At 37.7% G+C, this 16,005-nt stretch overlaps 1 protein-coding gene across 2 annotated transcripts in view; it reads left to right on the forward strand.

The window, feature by feature from the left end:
- LOC124711462 (dnaJ homolog subfamily C member 10-like) overlaps positions 1–16,005 on the forward strand; it is a 110,895-nt gene that overhangs the window by 14,678 nt on the left and 80,212 nt on the right. For both annotated transcript variants that reach the window (XR_007005483.1, XM_047241558.1), the window contains exons 5-6: positions 8,979–9,190; positions 15,182–15,397. Coding sequence is in view for 1 of the 2 variants with exons in the window: in XM_047241558.1 (XP_047097514.1) it covers positions 8,979–9,190; positions 15,182–15,397 (428 nt within the window). In the remaining variant the exon portion in view is untranslated. The remainder of the gene's footprint in view (positions 1–8,978; positions 9,191–15,181; positions 15,398–16,005) is intronic.

The raw sequence follows: 16,005 nt of genomic DNA on the forward strand, positions 1-16,005 counted from the left end.
TATACATAATGAATTATTTTTACCTTCAGTTTTCTAATATTTTTTGGTTAGAAAAACATTATTACATTTCTACTAGACTCACAGGAACAATGTTCATGGGGTCTTTCTTTGCATTGTGTTTATAGATGAATGTCGTAGTTGCACTCTAAACACTAACGTCCCCAACTGCAAAAGACTGTGTGTACAGACATTCATCATTGTCTCCAGCATCATATGATGAATTGCTTTCATTCAGTGAAAAGAATAAAATAATTTTCAATACTACAGCTTTAGCAAAGCCTAACAGAAATACTTATTCAGAATATTTTCTAAATAGTAGTAATGCTGTATTTTCAAACACATCACTTTCTCTCGAATCAAAGCTCGATTTTCCAGTGTCGTGTTGAATTTAAGTACCAAAATGTCACACTTCTGCAATACCAGTGGCATGAAGTCTCTCCTCACACTACATGTGAATGCAAGAAAGTCCTTATTGGTACCCAAGGCCATCAAAACAGGAAACTATGGATTATATTGAATACATACAGGTTGTAAAAGTACTCAGGCTTTGTACTGAGAATATTTAACCACTTAGGCAACTCCACAGGATCCTCCATGGGAATAATTGTTCAGAAATTCTTTGCAGGCACAAGAGTTACTTTACGCCTCCAGAACACTGTGCATGTTTCTTTTTTTCTTTTTTTTTTTTCAAAAAGTGTGCTGGAGATCAGATCAGACAAGGCTGGGGTTGTAGGGTTGAGGAAGAAGTGTCTGGATTAAGATCTTCACAAGAAATCCTTGCATTTGGTTGTCATTTGGTCAGATGGGTTGTTGTGATAGAACTAAATATCACAGGGCCACACCTTTTGTTCATTAATTCTAGATTACTTCAAAATGTTTAGAAAACCAGCCTCCAACATATCTCTGCAGTTTTTGTTTACCATCTTAAAGTGCAACTCTGGTGATGTAGCAAAGGCCACTCCATTTTTCACTCGCACCCTTTGGTCTTTATTGTTATGTTCCATTTAGGCCTGCATTAGATCACATAGTTCTTAATTGTGGCAAGCTTGCCACTCACTATTCAGACATCCTGGGTCCTTTCACTCTAGTCTCTGGACACATTTACCTCTGTTATGGACCAGAGAGAATATGAAGTTCTGTTGATCATTCTGCACTGATCTGTTGTGAATGTTGTGGTCACTTAGTAGTTGATCAGTTTCTTTCCTAACCAGTCATGTCCATTTGACATAAGTCGCTTTCCCTCCATAGACAGAACTGAAGATAGTTGATTTGAGTCTTCAGTTATCCATCCTGACCATATAGCTCTAGAAAATTAACCTCCTCTTTTCCTATTGCTGCTGTAAGGCACTCAGTGGGTCAGTGGAGTTCCTTGTTGTGTCTGATCTTGCATACATCATCGTGTTTGATAAAACCGATGACCTTTCTTACATTCTTTCTGTCTTTTGCTTGTATTTTCCAGATTTGTACCTTTCTAACCATATTCGTGCATTCTGATTCGCAGACTATGTAAGATCTTGGTATGGTACTGTAGTGTCAGAGTTTTGTTTTGAGGGAAAGGGATTTAGGGCTTTAAATGTTACTAGAGAATCATATGCATTCTCCAGTTTGATGCATCTATTGTTCATGTCGAGATCTGCATTGATTTTTGGGGTTATTCATTCTCTGAGGGATCTGAAGGAGTTAATCTCTATTAAAGTGTTACCCAGTGAGCTCACGTTGTGTTTCTCTGAAGTTTGACATGTACTCTATCTTGTTGATGACAATCTTCAAGCAAACTTTAGCTTCTGCGTGGTTGATGGAGGAGAGTTGGTAGGTAGCTTTTTCTGTAGTGGGTGCCGGAAGTGTCATGTCATCTGCGAATGTTAGGCAATTGGCTACTAATTTGTCTTTATTGTCAATTCTCAATCCAAATTATCCTTAAAGTGTCTTAATCTATTCATGAATAACTTTGTCCAACAGGTTTTGTCAGTTCTGGATTCTAATTCATCTATAAGTGTCTTTGTATATTCATGTACATCTTTTGCAGGTAGTTGAAGAGAATTGGGGACAGGCCATCTCCCTGTCTAACACCAGTTCTGATTTCAAAGTTCATTGACAGTTCTCCTCTGAATTTTACTTTGGATGTCATACAGACAAGTGCCACTTTCACAAGTTGTCTAAGCCCAGTTTGATCAGTATCTGGAAGAGGGAGTGTCTAAGAGTTGTAGACCTTTTGGAAATTGACTAAGGTTGCTGCATAAGGTGAGGCTGTTTTAGTGTGTGAGGATGGTTTTAAAGTTCAGTGTCTGTTCTACATATACTGGGTGCTCCTTGATCCCTATGCAGGAGTGCAGTTGATCCTCCATTCTTGTGAGCAGCGTCATGGGAAAGATCTTGCAGGTCACTTAATAGGATGGAGATTCCCCTGTAGTTTTCTAGGTCTTACCATTCTGCCTTCATGTTGTGGAGTAGGCGGGTGATAGCAGAGGCACAGTAATTTGGAAGCATTTCTGTCTCTGATACCTCAACTATGGTGTTGTGAATGCTCTGGATTGATTGACTGATTATTATGTTGAAGTGTGTTTACAGTGTTGGCTGTTTTTGTGCGACATGTAGATGTTGCACTTACAGTGTCAGATATTACTATATTGCAGTAAGAACAGCTGGAATGCAGATTTATTTACAAAACAAACACAAGAGGAAACAGAATCTTATTGGCTATATGCATGTAACTTGTGATTGGCCATCATAACTTGTCATGATTCATCATGCCATTTCCAACTTCTACACATCACGCAAAGAGTGCCGACACATTTTTAACCTTCTTGCATTGTATGGCAAGGGTTTGTACATGACTGCTCTGTCTCTGATTCAAATTAGTACAGTCTCACTTTGTCAAAAGTTGTGAGGCTGAATAATAAATTTTGACCCATGTTGGAACTTTAATGTCCAGCCATTTGCTCTATGGTTCAACTATTTATTAAAATAGCATGCCAATATAGGAAAATAGCGGTATTTACAGTGCATAAAAGAGTTGACAGACTTACAAAATTCTTGTTACTCTCAAAGGAAATAATGTTTAAAAAGTGCTATAAAAGCCAGAAATGTTATTGAGATATGTTGTTCGAAGGCATATACACATGCTATATGTTAATAAAACATGGAAATTGATGTGGTTTGCAGAGTATTTGTCATTGTGGCACGTGGGTAAGAGGCAAGTTCCACGATGCACAATTAATTTTAACAATCAGAAAGCTTAAACTGGACCAGCAAATGACACTTTGTTTAATTTTGCTCTTTGATGATGTAAAATAAGTTATTTTTCTAATTTTGTAGCAGAAATCAGAAAATTGCCCATGAAAGTGAGAGCAAATTCCCATTACAGCCCTAGCTGTTACACTTGGGTGGAGAAATATTTTGAAGTGATAGAGTTGTGTGTGATTGGCTTCTTATATGTGTGGCAAATAACATTAAAATTGTGTTATTTAGGTGGCAGAAAAATGTACTGTTACTAACAGAAGCCACATAAAAAAATAATTGTTCTGTTTATCATGTATCCTTAATCAATATAAATGTATTACAGAGTTCTGGTATGTGTGTAATACATTCTTATGCTACTGTTGAAAATCTTCCTGTAGCAAATGTTCACTTCCTGCATTGTGTGTTTTCTTAAATAAAGAACTTACCCTTTTTCTCAATTTTTAATTTTATTATACACTGAAGAGCCAAGGAGACTGGTACAGTTGCCTAACATCTTTTAGAGCCCCCTTGAGCACGCAGAACTGCCGCAACACGACATGGCATGGACTCGACTAATGTCTGAAGTAGTGCTGGAGGGAATTGACACCATGAATCCTGCAGGGCTGTCCATAAATCCCTAACAATATGAGGGGGTAGAGATCTCTGCTGAACAGCACATTGCAAGGCATCAGAGATAAGCTCAATAATGTTCATGTCTGGGGAGTTTGTTGGCCGGGGGGGGAAGTGTTTAAACCCGGAAGTGTGTTCCTGGAGCCACTCTGTACCAATTGTGGGCATGTTGCATTGACCTGCTGGAATTGCCCATGTCTTACGGAATACACAATGGACATGAATGGATACCGGTGATCAGACAGGATGCTTAAGCACATGTCACCTGTCAGAATCATATTTAGACATGCCCCACACCATTACAGAGCCTCCATCAACTTGAACAGTCCCCTGCTGACAATCAGGGTCCATAGATTCATGAGGTTGTCTCCATACCCATACACATCCATCTGCTCAATACAATTTGAAACGAGACTCATCCGACCAGGCAACTTGTTTCCTGTCTTCAACAGTCCAGTGTTGGTGTTGATGGGCCCAGATGAGTCGTAAAGCTTTGTGTCGGGCAGTCATTAAGGGTACAGAAGTGGGTATTTGGCTCAGTCATTCAAATGACAGTTGATGATGTTTTGTTGAATGGTTCACACGCTGGCTCTTGTTGATGGCCCAGCATTGAAATCTACAGCAGTTGACAGAAGGGCTGCACTTCTGTCACGTTGAACGATTCTCTTCAGTCTTTGCTGGTCCCGTTCTTGCAGGATCTTTTTTCTGGCTGCAGTGATGTCAGAGATTTGATGTTTTACTGGATTCCTGATATTCGTGGTACACTAATGAAGTAGTCATATGGAAGAATCCACACTTTGTCCCATCGCTCATGTGCTGACTATAACACCATGTTCACCCTCACTTAAATCTTGATACCATGCCATTGTAGCAGCAGTAACCAATCTAACCACTGCACTACACACTTGTCTTATATAGGCATTGCCAAACACAGCACTGTATTCTGCTTGTTTACATATCTCTGTATTTGAATATGCATGCTTTTACCAGTTTTTGTGGTGCTTCAATGTATTTTTAGATAGTGTTATGTTTATTCAGTACGGCCTAGAAGTATATTTTGTGTGACATGACTGCTCTTGTATTAACTAACAAACAGAAAAAACTAACAAATGAACACCATCCGAGCAGGTCGTGAAGCCCCAATGGTACCGACTGGCCATTGTGTCATCCTCAGCAGTTAGGCATTACTGGATGCAGATATGGAAGGGAATGTGGTCAGCACATCACTCTCCCAACAGTTGTCAGTTTTGTGACCGGTGTTGCTATGTCTCAATCAAATAGCTTCTCAATTGCGCTCACATGGGCAGAGTGCATCACGCCTGCCAACAGCACTTAGCAGACACAGATGATGACCCACCCAAGTGGTAGCCAAGCCTGACAGGAACTGGTGTTACTACTGCAGCCAGGCCATTGGCTACTAATAAACTGAAGCTTTCTTAACACAATTTCCTTGTATAAAAAACATCAGTGTCATTCACTCAGAAATGCTGAACATACAATGTAATGTATGTTGTGAAAATATGGTTTCACCATTCACACAAATACTGGAATATTTGCATTAGTGACTGCTGCTTTGGACAGCATCTCAATTGTCCATGAAGTTTTTGGTACCAGAATTTTAATTGTCTCTTAAGTAACATTCACACCTTGGCTGTTTCGGAAAGAATGCACTAAATTTCACTGAACCAACATTCTTGATGCCTAGTGTCTAAACCGAGCGAGGTGGCGCGGTGGTTAAACACTGGACTCGCATTCGGGAGGACGACAATTCAATCCCGCGTCCGGCCATCCTGATTTAGGTTTTCCGTGATTTCCCTGAATCGCTCCAGGCAAATGCCGGGATGGTTCCTTTCAAAGGGCATGGCCGACTTCCTCCCCGTCCTTCCCTAATCCGATGAGACCAATGACCTCGCTGTCTGGTCTCCTTCCCCAAAAACAACAACAACCTAGTGTCTAAATTATATTGTAATGTGCAAAGAAAAAAATTACTTTCTGTACACCTGAAGGCCGAGTTGAGTCCTCCAACACAGTGGTAAGATGTGGATTGTACGCTCCCTAAATCACAATCATCCCTAGCATGTACAACTCTAAGCACCGTGCCTGCCGTATCTACCATATATATTTTTTGGGATATTCCAGCCAACAAAGCCATATGACATTTACATTTACCTCTGCTTTAACCCAACAAACTATCCTAACCAGCTGACCGAACAATGTGGCCCATTTTTAAGGCACTGCACTTGTGTTCAGGAGGCACAGGATTCAGACTCTTGACTTTCACGATTTAGATTTTACATTGTTTTCCTTAACCAATGTAGTTGAATGGTGGGACGATTCCTTTGCAAATGGTGTGTCATATTTCCTTCTCTAGCCTTGTCCAATCCTAGTTTTGTTTCTCTTATGCTGCCCTTATATATATTTCTTTCTTTCAGCCTTCCCTTCTGTACTACCTTTTGCTTGCTTCTTCTGCTGAATTTTTACAATTTCTCCTTTCATCAGTTACATTCAGTATCTTGTATGTCATACAAGCATTTCCACCGGGCCTTGTCTTTGTGCTATTTGATCCACTGCTGCCTTCATAATTTTGTCTTGTAAACCTAACCATTCATCTTATATTGTGTTCATTTCCACTACTTCAGTCAGGTGTTGCCCAGTGCTCATTTCAAAACTCTAAATAAGTGTTAGCAATGGTTAAATTGTCTCCTGTGCAAAATTCTACCAGACTGCTCCCCTTTTCATTTCTACCAAAAGTCTTCATTCTCCTACTGTTAATCCTCCTCACCCTTCTCACTTTATAAATTTCAGTCCCCCATAACAATTTTTGTCTCCATTAGTGCTATGGATAATTTCTTCTATTTCATTATACATACTTTCATTCTCTTCATTATTTTCAGTGCTACTAGGCATATTATCTAGCACTTCAGTTTTCTGATATAATTTTTTGGTTAGAAAACATTATTACATTCCTACTGCACTCACAGGAACAATGTTTGAGGAACCTTTCTTTGCATTGTGTTTATAGACGAATGTCGTAGTTGCACTCTAAACACTAACTTCCCCAACTGCAAAAGACTTTGTGTACAGACATTCACCATTGTCTTGAGCATCATATGATGAATTGCTTTCATTCAGTGAAACCTTCTGTGGTTCTTTCAAATTATACAGATCCCATCTCCTATTATTCTGTACTTTCTTCAGTTTTAGTCTGCAAGTCATAAAAAATAAATTACAGTCAGCCAGGACAGCTCCACAGGAAATGTTTTGCAGTTTAAAATCTGTGGGAGACACTTTCACCTCTGAAATGTTTTACCCAGGAAGATGCCGTCATTCTTCAATCCTACGGTAGAGCTGCTGGTCCTTGGAGAAATGTAATGGCTGTAGTTTCTCTTTGTTTTAAGCCAGTCACAGTACCTGTATAGTAGGACCATGTTGGCTGTTGCTTCAAGGCCAGCTCAATAATCTAGATTATTGTCCGTAAAACTATTGAAAATGCTGCTGCTGCTCTTCAGGTATCGTTTGTTAATTTGTGTCATTGAGCCACATATGGCATCAAAGTATGGGAAGGAATTGAGGGTCATCTGACTATATTAAAAACAACATAATATGTCCTGTACATTGGTCTTGGGACACACTATAAATTACACACACAATCAATGTCTAGAACAACTGCAGTTGAAAAGTTGTAAGTCATAATATCTTATACATTTAATGTAACTTCTCTAAAACATTTACTTACTGAAGTACATTGACTGCAATGTCTTAATTAACAGGTGTAATGTGCAGTTCTCTATCTCATCTCTTGCCAAAGCCTAAGTGATTTCATGGTAGCAAACAGTACATCAGATAAGGAATTGTTTGTGTACTTACTGTAATTTTTGCAATATTTAACAAATAACTGGTGAAAATAAGAATTGTTAAACATTATTGTTTCACTTTTGAAATCTGGTGATGCAGCATCATGGTTGACATTGGTCTTGCGTTGACAAGGAACAGGCTTTGAGAAATTGAACAGCTGATGTGGTATCTTGTCCTTGTCCTGTCTACGCTTATGCTACAATCTAATGACTTTGTTCTCGACAGAAAATTTAATCCAGCACTCCCTTTCTATGTTTAAAATGCTTTTCCTTAAACTTCCCAGCCATGCCCTCTAACTTTTGTGTGCGTTAGAGAGTATGGGCTTTCATATTTTGCATTTATATTCTTCTAAAGTGCATAAACGTCTTTATATATGGACACATAATGACCTTAATGTAAACCACTGATGTAGGTTCATTTATGGCAGTTTTCTTAATAAAATTACACTGCCAAGATTATTTTGTCAACGGTGTTGCAAATATCTCTTTCTGCAAACAATGGATTCGTGGTCAGTTTGTTGTGCTGTATGTGTTTGATCTGAATGTCAGGTGGCTGGACTACAATCGGGTACAACCTATTTATACGCTCTTCATTACTTGTTTATTGTAATTTGTTGTCAGTCCTCATGCTGAATCTGTAGTCCATCAAAGAGTTTACTTTGAACGGGCAACACTTCAAATGAAATTTCAAACCATTATTTATCTTGCTGCCATATTGCCAAGTAAAATTGTCAAGTTAGTTAGTGTTGTTAGTGTTGAACATTCTTATTGTCAAGTTAGTTAGTGTTGTTAGTGTTGAACATTCTTATTGTCGTATCTGAAACCCAACTGTCCCCATTGATATTTATCAATGCTTGTAAGTAGCCAATGGTCTGGGTTTCATTGTAATTCCATATACAGTAACTTGTTGAAGTTTTAATGCTTGTCTACATAAAGTGACCTTCCTTTTTTATGAAACTTCCTAATTGTGTCAAGGTCCTTACCTTTAAAAGAAAACAAAAGTAAGTTTCACATACTGTAAATGTAGTAGTGATTTTGCTTGAAAAACACTGATTTTTCCCCTGTGCCCATCTATGTAGTTTGCTATTAATGTGAGTAAAACGTTATTGTACTCTTTTAAAGATCTCTTTCAACAATTTTTTTAATATGACCAAAAAAGATCAACATTTTCCATGAAGGAAGCAATTTGTTTGAATTTTTACTTCACTTATTAACTTCATGAAATACAATTTTCTCGTGTTCTTCATCTGGAAAACTTTTCTCTGTTCTTTGCAGAGGAAAGTGTTCTTGGGTCAGATGCTCTCTGGTTCATAAACTTCTACTCTCCGATGTGCTCCCATTGTCATACTTTGGCTCCTGTGTGGCGTCGGCTGGCACAAGAACTTGAGGGTGTTGTTCGGTTTGGTGCTGTCAACTGTGAAGAGGAATGGGTTCTTTGTCGTCAAGAACAGATTCATTCATATCCTTCACTGTTCCTGTACCCAATGGTGAGCAGACAAAAATAACATGGGAATTGGTTTTATACTGTTTTTTGGAATTTGTTAGTGTGTGTCATTCTTGCGTGTGATAAATCTGTTGCCAATATGTTGTTACAAACAAAATGATACCTTTTGACAGTGTTAAATATATATATTCAATTGGATAACTGCATAGCATTATTATGAAAAATTACTTTCTTGAAAATCCATGGACTTAGTAAATTAATCTCTCTTACGTACTCTGAAAGCAGTTGTAATTTTGTATAGTTTTATGCAATTTATAGTTCATATAACTTGTATAGACACAACGTTTGACTGTAGAATTGAGTATACAGTTCAGAGTATCCATGTTTACACCATTTGGAGAAGAGAGGTTTTCTTTTTGGTGTTAAAGTGATAGAGAGATGACAGCTTTTTTACTGGAAAGATATGAATTACTGTAGAAATAACTCTCATGTTTGGAGAATCATCTATCATATTTAATTGGTCATGAAAATCAAATAAGACAGGCTACATAAAATGCTTTTATTCATAAAAAATGTACAGTCAATGAAGTTTTTGTCACTTCCTTTAAAGGATAACCCCATTTGAATGGAAAAATATTCTTGATGACACACGGTTCGAGTTGTTCCAGAATGTTTCCGCAAGTTTTGTTGCTGATTGTGCACATAATTTCGACAACTCCTTATCATATTGCTTATGTAATTGTTCACGTGTTATATAGGGCAGCGTGTACCACAAGTTAGGCAGCTGTGGAGGCTAACAATGTATGTTAAAGGTCCCAGTCCAGCACACAGTTTTAATCTGCCACAAAGCTTCAATGTATGTTTTAAATCTTACAAGTATTTTCATAACTTTTAGAAATCACAAATTTTCAGGACTGACTGTATGGGGTTTGTAATCTGTGTTGGCCTATGAGAAATTATTTTATATTTTTCAGTCTGAATTAAAAACATGGCATATAAGCAGTTCACTTTTATATATAATTATTGAGTAATTTGCATAAGAGTCATGGTGACTAGACTTCCTTCAGTTGGGAAATTGGAGTATTTTTGTGGAGGACAATCAGTCGAGTCACTATGAGATTACTATATATATTGAACAGATGTCATTGTGCAATGGCGCAAGGTACTTTGTGTAACACTGCCATTTCTCCCTTTTCCTGTTCATCACAAATGGTTGAAGAATGATTGCACGTAAACCTCCATGTGAACTCGAAACTCCTTTAATTTTTGTTCTATACAAAAAGATATCCAAAACTGCTTTAGTAATATCTGAATAATTAATACAGTTACCTTCCGGAGATTATCCAGAATTTCCTTCTACTGTGTGCAGCTTGTGTACTTTGTGTGAAAGTTTCAGTTATCTACATTAACATCTGTTCTCCTAACACCGAGAGAGGTGGAAGGAGTATATAGAGGGTCTATACAAGGGCGATGTACTTGGGGACAATATTATGGAAATGGAAGAGGATGTAGATGAAGATGAAATGGGAGATATGATTATGCGTGAAGAGTTTGACAGGGCACTGAAAGACCTAAGTCGAAACAAGACCCCGGAAGTAGACAACATTCCATTAGAACTAATGACAGCCTTGGCAGAGCCAGTCCTGACAAAACTCTTCCATCTGTTGAGCAAAATGTATGAGACAGTCGAAATACCCTCAGACTTCAAGAAGAATATAATGATTCCAATCCCAAAGAAAGCAGGCGTTGACAGATGTGAAAATTACTGAAGTATCAGTTTAATAAGTCATGGCTGCAAAATACTAATGCAAATTCCTCACAGACGAATGGAAAAACTGGTAGATGCTGACCTCGGGGAAGATCAGTTTGGATTCTGTAGAAATGTTGGAACACGTGAGGCAATACTGATCCTACTGCTTATCTTAGAAGCCAGATTAAGAAAAGGCAAACCTACGTTTCTAGCATTTGTAGACTTAGAGAAAGCTTTTGACAATGTTGACCGGAATACTCTCTTTCAAATTCTGAATGTGGCAGGGGTAAAATACAGGGAGCAAAAGGCTATTTACAGTTTGTACAGAAAGCAGATGGCAGTTATGAGAGTCGAGGGACATGAAAGGGAAGCAGTGGTTGGGAAATGAGTGAAACACGGTTGTAGCCTCTCCTCGATGTTATTCAACCTGTATATTGAGCAAGCAGTAAAGGAAACAAAAGAAAAATTTGGCGTAGGTATTAAAATCCATGGAGAAGAAATAAAAACCTTTAGGTTTGCCAATGACATTGTAATTCTGTCAGAGACAGTAAAGGACTTGGAAGAACAGTTGAACGGAATGCACAGTGTCTTCAAAGGAGGATATAAGATGAACATCAACAAAAGCAAAATGAGGATAATGGAATGTAGTCGAATTAACTCAGGTGATGCTGAGGGAATTGTTGTTGTTGTGGTCTTCAGTCCTGAGACTGGTTTGATGCAGCTCTCCATGCTACTCTATCCTGTGCAAGCTTCTTCATCTCCCAGTACCTACTGCAGCCTACATCCTTCTGAATCTGCTTAGTGTATTCATCTCTTGGTCTCGCTCTACGATTTTTACCCTCCACACTGCCCTCCAGTACTAAATTGGTGATCCCTTGATGCCTCAGAACATGTCCTACCAACCGGTCTCTTCTTCTAGTCAAGTTGTGCCACAAACTCCTCTTCTCCCCAATTCTATTCAACACCTCCTCATTAGTTATGTGATCTACCCATCTAACCTTCAGCATTCTTCTGTTGCACCACATTTCGAAAGCTTCTATTCTCTTCTTGTCTAAGCTATTTATCGTCCACGTTTCACTTCCATACATGGCTACACTCCATACAAATACTTTCAGAAATGACTTCCTGACACTTAAATCAATACTCGATGTTAACAAATTTCTCTTCTTCAGAAACGCTTTCCTTGCCATTGCCAGTCTACATTTTATATCCTCTCTACTTCGACCATCATCAGTTATTTTGCTCCCCAAATAGCAAAACTCCTTTACTACTTTTAAGTGTCTCATTTCCTAATCTAACTCCCTCAACATCACCCGACTTAATTCGACTACATTCCATTATCCTCGTTTTGCTTTTGTTGATGTTCATCTTATATCCTCCTTTCAAGACACTGTCCATTTCATTCAACTGCTCTTCCAAGTCCTTTGCTGTCTCTGACAGAATTAAAATGTCATCGGCGAACCTCAAAGTTTTTATTTCTTCTCCATGGATTTTAATACCTACCCCAAATTTTTCTTTTGTTTCCTTTACTGCTTGCTCAATATACAGTTTGAATAACACCGGGGAGAGGCTACAACCCTGTCTCACTCCCTTCCCGACCACTGCTTCCCTTTCATGTCCCTCGACTCTTATTTATAACTGCCATCTGCTTTCTGTACAAATTGTAAATAGCCTTTCGCTCCCTGTATTTTACCCCTGCCACTTTCAGAATTTGAAAGAGAGTATTCCAGTCAACATTGTCAAAAGTTTTCTCTTAAGTCTACAAATGCTAGAAACGTGGGTTTGCCATTCCTTAGTCTTTCTTCTAAGATAAGTCGTAGGGTCAGTATTGCCTCACGTGTTCCAACATTTCTACGGAATCCAAACTGATCTTCCCCGAGGTCGGCTTCTACCAATTTTTCCATTCGTCCGTAAACAATTCGTGTTAGTATTTTGCAGCTGTGACTTATTAAACTGATAGTTCAGTAATTTTCACATCTGTCAACACTTATAATTAGGAAATGAGACACTGGAAGTACTAAAGTAGTTTTGCTATTTGGGGAGCAAGGTAACTGATGATGGTCGAAGTAGAGAGGATATAAAATGTAGACCGGCAATGGCAAGGAAAGCATTTTTGAAGAAGAGAAATTTTTTTAACATCGAGTATAGATTTAAGTGTCAGGAAGTTGTTTCTGAAAGTATTTGTATGGAGTGTAGCCATGTATGGAAGTGAAACATGGACGATAAATAATCTAGACAAGAAGAGAATAGAAGCTTTTGAAATGTGGTGCTACAGAAGAATGCTGAAGATTAGTTGGGTAGATCACATAACTAATGAGGAGGTATTGCATAGAATTGGGGAGAAGAGGATTTTGTGACACAACTTAACTAGAAGAAGGGATCGGTTGGTAGGACATGTTCTGAGGCATCAAGGGATCACCAATTTAGTATTGGAGGACAGCGTGAAGGGTAAAAATCGTAGAGGGAGACCAAGAGATGAATACACAAAGCAGATTTAGAAAGATGTAGGCTGCAGTAGGTACTGGGAGATGAAGCAGCTTGTACAGGATAGAGTAGCATAGAGAGCTGCATCAAACCAGTCTCAGGACTGTAGACGACAACAACAACAACAACTTCTAACACCGAGGTAGCAGCCGAGTTAATATGTAAACAGCCTGTTAGAACATTGATTTCTAGCGATTTATGTGAGAGATGTTAATATTGTGAAAAGGCATATTTTTGATGATATGTATTATGGAATATTTTAAAGCCTGTATTATGGAATATTTTAAAGCCTGACATATGCTGAAGCAAAATCTTTTGAAGTGCCAATTGAAAATGGCCCAAAGGCCGAAATTGCAATTGTGAAATAAATAACTTCTATAGTCAACAGGTAATATGATGTCCTTTTAAAAAAATTTACATGACTTTGAACCCCAACCATGGGAAGTTAACTACTTTCAAGAATATTTTAATTTAAAGTTCTAAGTTTAATTTTTTTGTGTAATTGCCAATTTGCTATTGTAATTTTTCATTTATTTTATTAATTCTGGAGTTGTATTACCCTGCTATGTTAATTAGCAACACCAGTTATCTAAACATTCTTAAAATTGATTACTGAATAATGTTTTAGTTAGCTGAATCAAAGTTTGAAGATCAATGAATTTAATTTTTTGTGATCTTGTGTGTTTGGGCATCATTAAAGTTTTTAAATTATAGTAAAGAAAGTAATGTAAGTATGATAGAAATTGAACAAAAATACTGAAATCTGATACTTTACTCCAAACCATAGGGAATTTTTGAAATTTAGGCTTAAAAACAGTCCCCCAATCATATAAGTATAAGCTGATATCTTTAATGTGGGGGGTGATTAGGTATTTAAAAGATCAGAGTGTCATTAGAGTTATCTTCACTCATAATCACGTGATATTGCGCTAAAGTACAGGTTTAGTAATTTATGTGAGTATCAAAAATTGAAATGATTTCTTAAGTGTCAAATTTCAACCAGATATGTGTGTGAAACCTGAAAATAAGAATGAATAGTACCGCATTATATATCAAAGTTGGAAGAAATGTTGTTGATAACCATGTAGATTTCAGTGAATGAGTTAGCAAGTGTCAAAATGTGTGACATAAATGGTTGTATCTTTTGATTACATTGACTTGGAATTAACAGTCGGACAGTGAGATGGGGAGCAAAGTGATCCTGTAAGGATTCCGTTTTTATCTATTGAGGTACAGAGCCCTAAAAAGTGATACTTATGCATAATCTTTGTATAAAGTTCATTTGTGCTAGTTAAGTGGTAAAAAGGTAGAACACAGAACTCTTCATTAGATCTTGGTAGTTTCACTTTTGAATTGAAATAGAAGTTGTTGATTGACAGTTATCTGCAAAAATTTTGTGGGGAATTCTACAGTAACAGAGCTAGTTGTAGGAGTTATTTAGCTGAAGCATATGGATGTTATCAACTTTTTGTGGCTTGTGTTACACACACAAATTAGGAGCAGGAGTAAGCTGAGATACTCTCAATAAATTCTATAAATTATCCAGGCTTGTAAATCTTCCAACTATTTTTCTTAAATTACATTTAGTGATGTCAGTCGGTTGTTATCTCTAAACAAAGTTTCCCACCCATATTCAAACTAAGATAAATGGAGATTACATAACATCCCATGCAAAAAGTGTTGGGATCTTAAATGTGAACCAAAAAATAAAATCATGTTTCTACCCCACCTCCATCCTGTCTTTACCTCCATTGAGTAAAGCTGAAACTGTTTTTATAAGTGATTTCTTCATTGTCTCAGAGAGAAAGATATGTTGGTGATCGTGAGATGCCACAACTAAAAGAGTTTATACTGAAGAGACTGCAAGTCGAAATTATTAAGATTGATGGTGATACTTGGAAGATTTTGTCAAATCCAGATGACCAGTACCAGGGCATTCCGTGGGTTCTATTCTTGCTTGATGGAACATCAGACATTGAACAAGAGGAAGTAAGGCTCATAGTAGCTGCCATGTTGGTAAGTGTAGCTATACATTCCATCATTTTCATGTGACTTTAACAAAATCATTATTTTTGCTTAGTGATGATATGTGGTGTACAGTCAGTCATCATTTGTCTACTTAGTGTGATTTCGTGTTATGCATGCATACTATTCTGTGACTACAAAAGCCTTAAATTAAGTAGACCACTAAATTCTATTTAAGGTACTGAGATATGATAGCATTTGTAACATTTTTATTGCATAAAACAGAAAGCAGAGGGTCTCATTGACAGCCAGTGTTACAGGAAAAAAACTTGAATCACTGTGGGGCTACATAACATGTGGGACCCAATAATGTATAGTCCAAATCTTAACTGATGTAAATGATCTTAGAGCGACTTACAGTTTTGAACCATCCTATGTTTGCTAATCAAAGTTCCAAAGTCAACCTTACCATTGTAATGCACCTCTTTCTCCGGGGGACAAATATTAATTATTATCAGTAGTAGTAGATTAAGCTACAAATTATCATTTTAAACCTGTGTGGTCTCCCTGGTGCGCCTAGTCGACCACAAGTCCCCGTCACGCTGTTCACTCTAACAACAGAGTACATACAGGATTGAAGACATGGAGAAAGAAAGGTA

This window comes from Schistocerca piceifrons, chromosome 8 (genome assembly GCF_021461385.2).
Source record: "Schistocerca piceifrons isolate TAMUIC-IGC-003096 chromosome 8, iqSchPice1.1, whole genome shotgun sequence".
NCBI lineage: Eukaryota > Metazoa > Arthropoda > Insecta > Orthoptera > Acrididae > Schistocerca > Schistocerca piceifrons.